Genomic DNA, 10,626 nt, shown 5'->3' with positions numbered 1-10,626 from the left:
AACTGCAAAAAGCTACAGATACCTGAGAAAGTGTGTTCCTAGAACAAAGGAAGATATTAGTGGGGCTAAGGAGGGGACATCTTAAGCTAGGCCTAACGTGTTGAAATACAAACAAAATGTTGGATTGTTGTTCTTCTTCTCCAGGAGGAGCACATGAGGTGAAGGACCATCCATTTTTTCAGAACCTCAACATGAACAACCTTCTGAGTGAGGTTCCTCTGTACATCCCCGAGTTGGAGTATGGGGATACCTTCTCTGAGAACGATAGGGAATCAAATGAAGAAGAAGAATCTGCTCTTGATGAAAACCCTGAAGATGAAGAAAACTATGAATCTTTCACCTATGTGGCCTTCCGCTTCCGAAAGGTGAGGTTTTTATCCACTGCTGTTTGAGAGAAGTTGAAACTATCTCTTAATATTAGATACTCACTGATTTAAAATGACTGAGAAAAATGTAACTGTTGAGTGTAGTGTTTAGTCTAACTGTTTTACTTTTAAACTTTCAGGCGTATGACAGACCTACACCGCTCAAGCAGAGCCACTCGTCCTCAAAGCTAAACCTCAATGAAGGAAATATCCTGGAGTGTGCTGAAAGCCTTGATGAGGAGGAAGACATTACCGACGGTGAAGAAAACTTCGAGGAGGCTGGCGAAAGCCTTGATGAGGAGGAAGTCATGGCCTCCAATGAAGAAAATGTCAGGGAGGCTGCTGAAAGCCTTGATGAGGAGTAAGACATGGCCTGGGATGAAGGAAATGTTGAGGAAGCTGCTGAAATCCTTGATGAGGAGGAAGACATGACCTCCAGTGAAGAAAATGTCAAGGAGGCTGCTGAAAGCCTTGATGAGGAGTAAGACATGGCCTGGGATGAAGGAAATGTTGAGGAAGCTGCTGAAATCCTTGATGAGGAGGAAGACATGACGACCTCTGAAGAAGAAGATAGCAAGGAAGATGCTGAAATCCTGCCCCATGGAGCTACAGCAGCCGCAGAACAGTACATTGTACAACAAACAACAAAAAACAGTTGCGACTGTTCTTATTGTGAAAACTCAACCCAAATGGAGCACCAAGGCCTTATGCTGCCCCATGCTACCAACACCATGAGGTTCATTCACCTACAGCTGCTTGAGCTGGCCAGAGAATGTGACTCTACAATCCAGAGCGGTACGGTCAGCACCAACGATTTCTTGGAGCTGGAGGACAAACTGGAGAAGCTTCTCTATGAGGTTGGAGTAATTATCAAAGTGTTTTAACCATGCTGTCATTTGTCTTGTCATATTAATATAATACAGAGTAGTGAAGTAGTTTCTAACTAAGGGTGGTTCGTGGACTTAAATTTCTTGTATGAAAACCTTGCAAATGTCATTGTATCAATGAAAAATAATGCAGGGCTGTCAGAATATAAACGGCTTTCCCTTTCTTCACCCACACCTTACATTCTCCTACCTCATATATTTTACTGAATGTTGTTTATTCCTTTATTTCAGTACATGTTTCTTATTTTTCATGTGTCTGATTTCAGACCCACTCAGCCTACAGTCCTCCTGTCAGAAAACCACAGATGAGTGACATTGAAGAAATCAAGCGTCTTGCCACCGGCAGATTTGGGTACGTAAGATTCTTTTTATTATATGTTATTTTTTTTTTAAACTGGCAGAAGTACCAAGTCCAGGACTTGGTACTTCTGCCTCTTGAGGTGAACCCAAAAGTCTGAACCCTGAACCCGAGGTCCCAGACCCTGAAGTGGACGTCGGTGACCCTGAACCCTAGGTCCCAGACCCAGAAGTGGACGTCTCTGACCCTGAACCCAAGGTCCCAGAAAAATGGCCACTAAATGCAAAATGGCGGGCTTCCTGTTGCTTTTTTCAAAGTGCACCTCTCGACTTTTTTGTTTGTCTGGTCATGATACACCTGTGTATCGATTTTTGTGAAGATCGGTCAATGTGAACGCGTTCCAGGGGGCGCTGTTGAGCCATTTTGCCACGCCCATTTAAAATTACTCCTGAATATGTAAATTTACACCACTTTCTAATTTTCTGCAAACGTTGGTGAGGATTTGAGCATGTCTAGGCCCTGAAAAAGCCCAAAAAGGGAAATAATAATACGAAAAATCCTTACGAATAATCCTTACAATTTCAATAGGGCCTCCCACATACGCTTCCGTACTTTCCAATGCTGTTGTTGCTCAGGAAAAAGCTGCAGGACAAGATGACGAGGTTCATGAGTGCACAAGTAAAACCAACACGTTATTCACAACTTTCAAAGAAACATCGCTGTCTCACTTGTTTCCAACATCTTCCCCAGACACTGTGTGTCCATCGACTATGGTGAAAACGCCGATACCTGAAAAACACATAAATGAATCCAACAGAGAGATGCTTTCAGTAGCTCCTGCACATCACCAGCACAGAGGCACATCTCTTACACCTGGCAGCACCAGGTTCTTCAGTATCTCGGTCCCAGTTGCTGTGGCGTTGATGAGGCAGACGTGAGCGTTCTCCAGTGACTCCTGACCATGGTCTCCCCACAATCTGAAAGTGGCACACATCATAACATGGACACGTGTTGCCATCTAGTGACACAATCCACCCTCAGCCTCATAGCTGGTGCTGTGACAGCTTCTATAGCATCCGCTGTCCGGTTGTAGCACGAGTTTAACCCCCACATGCTGTGCTCGTGTAAAGATTACATCAGGCCCACCACTGGCATTTATATGGACAAGTTAACAGCAAAGACAAAAACAGAGAAACCCTCTTCATTAACCGTATACGTCTTCTAAATCAGGGGTCCCCAACCCCCGGGCCGTGGGTCATTTGGTACCGGGCCGCACAGAAAGAATAAACAACTTACATTATTTCTGTTTTATTTATTATCTGATTCTGAACGGTGTTTTATTTTTGAAAAATGACCGGATCCTCTCCGTTATGACTCATGCTTTACGCATGTCAAGACGTTTGTTGACTTTTTTGACTTTTTTCGCTAAACACAAACCCACACGGTAGCAAAAATGAGCAAAAAACAAACGTCTCTGGGAAGTATTTTTGCGATGGGGAAAAGGCAAAGTGAGGAGACAGAGGAAGAGCCTAAGACATCCAAGAAAAAAAAAGCTGCATTTAACAGACAATATCAGGAGTCCTACTTGAAACATGGATTTATCGCCACAGGTGATTCCCACGCACCAAGCCCGCTTTGCATAATATGTGGCGACCAGCTCGCTAATGAGGCAATGAAGCCTTCAAAACTGCTTCGCCACTTGGAGACCAAGCACCCTGCATTAAAAGACAAGCCTTTGGAGTATTTTGAAAGAAAAAAAGCGTGAGCAAGAAGGACAGAAGCAATTACTGATGGCCACCACATCAACAAATGCAGGTGCACTGAGAGCATCATACTTGGTGGCTAACCGTATTGCTAAGGCTAAGAAGCCATTCACTATTGGTGAAGAATTGATCCTGCCCGCCACAAAAGACATTTGCCGTGAACTTCTAGGAGATGCTGCGGTTAAAAAGATAGCACAGGTGCCTCTTTCGGCTAGCACCGTCACACGGCGCATTGAGGAAATAGCAGAGGACATTGAGACACAATTGTTGGAGAGGATTAATACATCACCGTGGTACGCACTCCAGGTTGACGAGTCTACAGATATTGACAACAAGGCATTACTACTTGTTTATGTGCGATATCTTTATCAGGAGGATGTGCATGAGGATATGTTATGTGCACTATCTTTGGCAACCAAAACCGCAGCAGCAGAACTATTCAAGTCGCTGGATGATTATATATCAGGAAAACTGAAATGGTCCTTTTGTGTTGGCATATGCACAGACGGAGCTGCTGCCATGACCGGACGGCTGTCTGGTTTAACTGCGCGGATTAAGGAGGTTGCACCTGAATGTGAGTCTACGCATTGTGTCATTCACAGGGAAATGCTGGCTAGCCGAAATGCCACCGGAACTTAACAGTGTATTGAATGATGTTGTTAAAGTTATTAACCACATTAAAGCGCACGCCCTTAGCCTGTTCGAGCAGCTTTGTGAGGAGATGGACGCGGAGCACAGACGCCTTTTCTTATACACAAAAGTAAGATGGTTATCCCAAGGGAGATCGATGGCCAGAGTGTTTGAATTACGAGAGCCGCTGCAGAGATTTCTCTCAGAAAAAAAGTCACCGCTGGCAGCACATTTCAGTGATGAGGAATGGGTCACAAAACTAGCTTACTTGTGCGACATATTCAACCTGCTCAATGAACTCAATCTGTCACTTCAGGGGAAAATGACAACTGTCTTCAAGTAGGCAGACAAAATGGCTGCATTTAAAGCCAAACTAGATTTGTGGGGACGGCGCGTGAACAGAGGAATATTTGACATGTTTCCAACATTAGCGGGGATTTTGGAAGAGACTGAGCCCGAGCCTCCATTCTCCCAGCTGGTGCACAATCACCTGTCTTCGCTTTTAAAAGAGTTTGAGCGCTACTTCCCAACCACAAAAGACCCACGAACTGCCAAGGACTGGATTCGCGACCCATTTGTCAACAAACCAGGTGAATCCAGCATGTCTGTGCAAGAAGAAGATCAGCTGCTGGAGATCGCAAATGACGGCGGCCTTAAAAGTATGTTCGAGAAAACAACTCTGCCGGTGTTCTGGATTAAAGTCACGGCAGAATACCCTGAGATCACCACAACAGCACTAAAAACTGTGTTGCCATTTCCGACATCATATCTGTGCGAAGCAGGGTTTTCTGCTGTGACGGCAACCAAAACGAAATTACGGAGTAGACTGGACATCAGCAACACACTTTGGGTGTCATTGTCACCCATTAGCCCTAGATGGGACCGCCTTGTTGCAGAGAAACAGGCTCAGGGCTCCCACTGATTCAGCGTTGTAGTTAGTTATATGTTTCATGCACTTTATATTTGTTTTTTATTTGTGATTTATTCATTGTTACTCACTGTTGTGTTGTTGGTGCCATGTTACGAGGACGCTGCTAATAAAGTTACATAAGAATACACATCAGTTTCACATTTATTATTATTGTATTGAGAAAATACCCCAGTTTTTATGCTAGTCGTATATCATTTTATTTTGTCGTATTTATCCGCCACAAATTCCCTTCTACTGACATCGGTGGAATTTTTTTTAATCAACGAATTTTTTTAAAATTTTAAATAAAAAATTGTTAATACGCAGCCTCGAATTAATTATTGCGTGGCCACGTATTAATAATTCGAACGAATCACAATATAATTATTGAACGAATTAACGAGATGACGCCCGTGCACGCCTTGCTGGTAAGCAACCTCTGTGCGCTTTGGAGAGGTTTTGGAAGCGTCTTTACGCATGCGAATTATTCTAAACCGCTGCAGTTTATAACACGTCATTGAGCTATATATACATTTCACAATCTGGGCTGTTTTACAGTGCATTCCATTATTGTTTACACCTGATTTTCGTAGTTGAATTTCATGATTTAAACTCCCTCATTCTCCGTCTGGTGACATTTACGCACCGAGCCTGCACACTGTACATGCCAATGTGCATAATTCGTTTTGTTCATCTTTGGAGTCTGCAGTTATTATTTTATTATATCGTGATGCTGTTGTTAAGAAAGCTTTATATATTACTAATAATATATTGATAATATATTAATAAACTAATAATATATTAATATGCGTAAAGACGCTTCCAAAACCTCTCCAAAGCGCACCGAGGCGCAGCGTGTGCGTAATGGAGCTTTGGTATCCGTCCGTCTCCGTCTTGCTGGTAAGTTACCAGCAAGACGTGCACGGGCGTCATCTCGTTAATTCGTTTAATAATTATATTGTGATTCGTTCGAAATATTAATTATTATTATTAGTTGTAGTAATTCGTATTCACGCATTGTTAATACGTGGCCAGGCAATAATTAATTTGAGGCCGCGTATTAACAATTCGTTAATTTCGTAAAATAAAAATAAAATCTAACGATGTCACCAGAGGCCGTACCAGAGGGCCTCCGTAGTGAGGCTCCGTAGCCACACCTTAAAGGCCGGTCCGTAAAAATATTGTCTGACAGCCAACCGGTCCGTGGCGCAAAACAGGTTGGGGACCGCTGTTCTAAATGACACACACGGAACAAGCTAACGCTAGCTAACACTTTTGTTAGCTTCACCGCCTCAGTGTTTTCAGCACTGAAATAAAAACATTTACAGCAGTTTACCAGGGGATTAAACCAGTTCTTTAAGAGAGCTGTGGTGTTGTTTAAAACGTACCTCAGCTGTCTGTCGTATTTCTGCTCTTTGGAGGCTTGTGTTGCTGCCATGGTTTCTTTACGACTGAGCTCTATGGATGCATTTTAACTTCCCCAATAGCAGATTCGACACAAAAAGGTCCGGCACGAAAATCAAGACTCGCACTTTCTACACGAATTCTCACCGAAATAAGAACAGAAGATGATAAACTGATATATTATGATTTATATTGTTGTTAATAAAAAAAAAAATACTAGATGCTCCCTCTACAAAAACTACACTTAAGTACAGATTTACACTCTGCCTAATTATTTCCACATAACTTCACATCAACTACAATTGAGGCAAATGCTGCTGTTTTTACCCAACTAGGGCTACATTTATTTGATAATTGTGCATAGTCCACTTTGTAGATACAAAATATACAATTTAAAAATAAAAAACAATAAATAATAGTGTCTCTGCATATTATATTTAATGTAACATGTTTACATAATATACACTGAAAGAAAATATTAAAAAGTATAGACAGTACAAATAAAATAGCTTAAATGTAATATGGGACAATAAAACTGGAAGAGATAAAGAGAAAAATCTAAATGTCATACTTTTAAAGTATAACAGCCAATAATGTCTCAGGTGTTTATTTGTTTGTTTATGGGACTATCACATGTGTATGTGTGTTGTTTACAAATATAACAGTGATCAAGAATCTATACTATATCATTTCAAAATAGAAAACTAGTTGTGTGACTCTATCATGTCTCTAATTATTTTTCAAAAATGTGTCCTATATAGTAACACTGGAGTAAATATTATCTTTAAAACCCCCAGCAGATGGTGTGTGTGTGTACGTGTGCTTGTTTGTGTATTGGTTTTTGTTTCCTATTCAAGACCTTTTCCACCATAAACACTAATCTTGTCAGGACCAGTGGACCTCATGGGGACCAAAAGAGGCAAGACATGATTTCTGACCTCCTGGATAAGGTTAGTGGTGAGATGTGAATTGTGGTTAGGTTAAGGTTATATGTTATAGCCATGAAATGGTCATAGTTAATGTTAGGGATAATGTTTTCGTTTGGGCTGCACGATAAAAAATCGATCATCGCGATATCAACATGGGCGATAGACATATCGCAAATGGCGGCAAAAACTGTGATAAATGGTGTTCGATGCGCCACGCATTCACACTCTGCATGTCAATATATTTGGCCAATCAGATGAAGCCCTGCTACCCTAGATGATAAATTAAAGAAATTCATATCATTGACGGGTTTTTCTGTCTTTGAATTATGAATTTTTAATTATTGTCAAAAGAATAGAGAGAAAACAGATTATTTGAAAAACAGAGATTTGACGGAGCCGTGTCGCTCCGTCAAATCTCGCTCTGCCTCCTCCACTGTGGAAACTTCAAGTGATCTCGTTTGTCCCGGGTCAGATTCATCATTATGATAAACGTGTGCATGTCTATCTATAGTTTTGAGGCCAGATTTTGGTCCGATACCATCATTGTGAGGACATTTTGGCTGTTCCTCACAAATTCAAAGGACTGTTTGAAGGTTAAGAATTGGTTTTAAGGTTAGGGTTGGATTTAGGTTTAGGCCCGAACCGACTCATTTACCTGCTCCGTCCTATCCGCAAAAACTAAAACCTGAGAGCCTGTCCTATGTGGACTTGTGGTGCAGATGCCAATGTTGATAGTGGGGAGTAAAAAATCCAATACCAATATATTGGCAAATATATCTATGAACATTAAAATAATTCAGATATAGCTAAACATAATTAATACTTTGTATATAATATTTTAACGTATTTAAGACTTTAAATTCAGATTATGGAATTTTAGATTTTTCCAACCAGCAGTAATTGTGGATTCACAGTTTTATTTCACTGTCTTAAACAATGTGAGACAAAAGATTTCTTTTACATTTTCACTGATTTCACAGAGAATAATTCATGGATCTTGATGACGATAATAATACATTTAGGGGACTGGTGGAATCCACGATTATTAATCTAGATTTTTGCATTTTGTGATGAAATATGACTATGAAATATTTTGAAAGTAAACATGCAAAAATAAAGAAATCAAGGAATAAATGGAATGTTCCGGAAGAAGAGGACTGTTTGGGGCGGCGTATAGCCTAACTGGTAGAGCTGCTGCCCCAAAGAGGAAAGCCTTCAACCCGCAGACGCCCCGACCCGCGGCCATTTATGCATGTCCTCCCCCACTCTCTCTCCGTCCCCCTTTCACAACTAAGCCTCTGTCCTATAAAAATAAATAAATAAAGGGTATAAAAAGCCCCAAAAATACATTTAAAAGAAAAGGACTGTTTAAATCAAAGAACCGTTTAATGTTTAAGATTAAAGACATGTTCAATGTTCTGTATCAAAAGCTCATGCTCTTAGATCTTAAATGTTCCTTGAATACCTTTTATCATTAGGTCTCTAATATATAGCAACAATAAGAGGAAGGGGATATACCATCCGTACAAAGGATAATGCGACATCGATTTCAGAAAGTGACACCCCACTGTGAGAGAGGGAAAACTTCTACTGGCGCAGAAATCTGTTCAGAATAATTGTAACTTTCTATTTCAAACTAAATAGATAAAACCAGTGATGGAAGTTTTTTTTCACCTAAACGTGGGGACTAGTCAAACCCCAGGTTCGATTCAGCAGAACTCTATTTGTATGTCTCAACAAATAAGCTACCTCATAGACCTGCTGGTCAAGGAGAGGGCCTACCTTAGTACAGAGTACCACTGGAGGATCCAACTGGGCCAAGAGTTGGAGGAGCACAAACAAGAGCTGGTTCGACAGAAAAAGCTAAAGGAAATGTTCATTAACAGAGGAAAGGAAACAAAGCAAGAGCTGGAGATGTTACAAAAGTACAGCAATGCAGAAGCCCTCAGCGCCACAAAGATCGCCTCTCAGGTAAACAACACCATCAAGAGGAAGAAGAAAAAAGACCTTCAGAAAGATTACGAGGAGCTGAAGGTGGCACACATCATCAACCAGGAGAAGTTTAACAATGAGGTTCAGCTGGAGAAGGATAAAAACAAGCTTCTCCGAGAAGAGATGGAGAACCTCATAGCTTCCTTTGATGAATTCTACCAAAGTCATGCAACCAATCAGGAGAAGTTCAACACCGAGCTTCAGGAGGAGAAGACGAAGAACAACTCTCTCCAAAAAATGCTAGGGAAGCTCAGAGCTTCTTACCATTATATGAGCGAAAGCTATGAAGCTGATGTTCTCACTGCCGGGCTGAAGGTTGACCACTACCAGCATGAGCTTGCGATGCAAATAAGGTTCCATGAAGAGAGAGTGTTACAGGATGAGCTCCTGATGAAATCCTTGAGGGATGAGCAGGACTCTCTCCGTCGGCAGATGGAAGAAATGAGACTCATGCAGCAAAACGCTTCTGAGCAGGAAACCATTTTGCAGCAAGGGATGGAGGAGCTGAAAACTCAGTTCTATACTGAGGTCTGTGGTGAGAGTCAGGGGGTTAACACTGAAGTCTGCCAAAATCATACAACCAACCAAGAGAAGTTCAACAGCGAGCTCCAGGAGGAGAAGAAGAAGATCGTTCTCCAAGAAGAGCTGAAGAATCTTAAAGCTTCTTATCATGAGGTCTGCCAAAGTCATACAACCAACCAGGAGAAGGTAAACACCGAGCTCCAGGAGGAGAAGAAGAAGAAGATCGTTCTCCAAGAAGAGCTGAAGAAGATCAAAGCTTCTCATCAGGAGGTCTGCCATAGTCATGCAAACAACCAGGAGAAGTTCAACAGCGAGCTCCAGGAGGAGAAGAAGGAGAAGAACGATCTCCAAGAAGAGCTGGAGAAGCTCAAAGCTTTTAATCACAAGGTTTGCCAAAGTCATACAAGCAACCAGGAGAAGTTCAGCACCGAGCTCCAGGAGGAGAAGAACAAGAAGAAAGTTCTCCAAGAAGAGCTGAAGAAGCTCAAAGCTTCTTATCACGAGGTCTGCCAAAATCATACGACCAACCAGGAGAAGTTGAACACCGAGCTCCAGGAGGAGAAGAAGAATAAGAACGTTCTCCAAGAAGAGCTGAAGAAGCTCAAAGCTTCTTATCAAGAGTTCTGCCAAAGTTATACAACTAACCAGGAGAAGTTCAACACTGAGCTCCAGGAGGAGAAGAAGAAGAAGAACGTTCTCCAAGAAGATCTGAAGAAGCTCAAAGCTTCTTATCAAGATTATGAGGAGCTGAAGGTGGCACACATCATCGACCAGGAGAAGTTTAACAATGAGGTTCAGCTGGAGAAGGATAAAAACAAGCTTCTCCAAGAAGAGATGGAGAACTTCATAGCTTCCTTTGATGAATTCTACCGAAGTAATGCAACCAATCAGGAGAAGTTCAACACCGAGCTTCAGGAGGAGAAGAC

At 41.6% G+C, this 10,626-nt stretch overlaps 1 protein-coding gene across 1 annotated transcript; it reads right to left on the bottom strand.

Moving 5' to 3' along the window:
- Positions 1-2,024: 2,024 nt before the first annotated feature.
- Positions 2,025-6,376, bottom strand: LOC117754248 (NEDD8-activating enzyme E1 regulatory subunit-like). The gene is made up of 5 exons (XM_034573075.1): positions 6,242-6,376; positions 2,424-2,527; positions 2,279-2,339; positions 2,153-2,192; positions 2,025-2,069 (listed from the first exon to the last, which is right to left on the bottom strand). Exons 1-5 carry the CDS (start codon positions 6,289-6,291, stop codon positions 2,025-2,027), a joined length of 300 nt encoding a protein of 99 aa, XP_034428966.1. The 5' UTR covers positions 6,292-6,376.
- Positions 6,377-10,626: the final 4,250 nt, after the last annotated feature.

This window comes from Hippoglossus hippoglossus, chromosome 20 (genome assembly GCF_009819705.1).
Source record: "Hippoglossus hippoglossus isolate fHipHip1 chromosome 20, fHipHip1.pri, whole genome shotgun sequence".
Classification (NCBI taxonomy): domain Eukaryota; kingdom Metazoa; phylum Chordata; class Actinopteri; order Pleuronectiformes; family Pleuronectidae; genus Hippoglossus; species Hippoglossus hippoglossus.
This window is presented reverse-complemented; position numbering and strand designations above follow the sequence as displayed.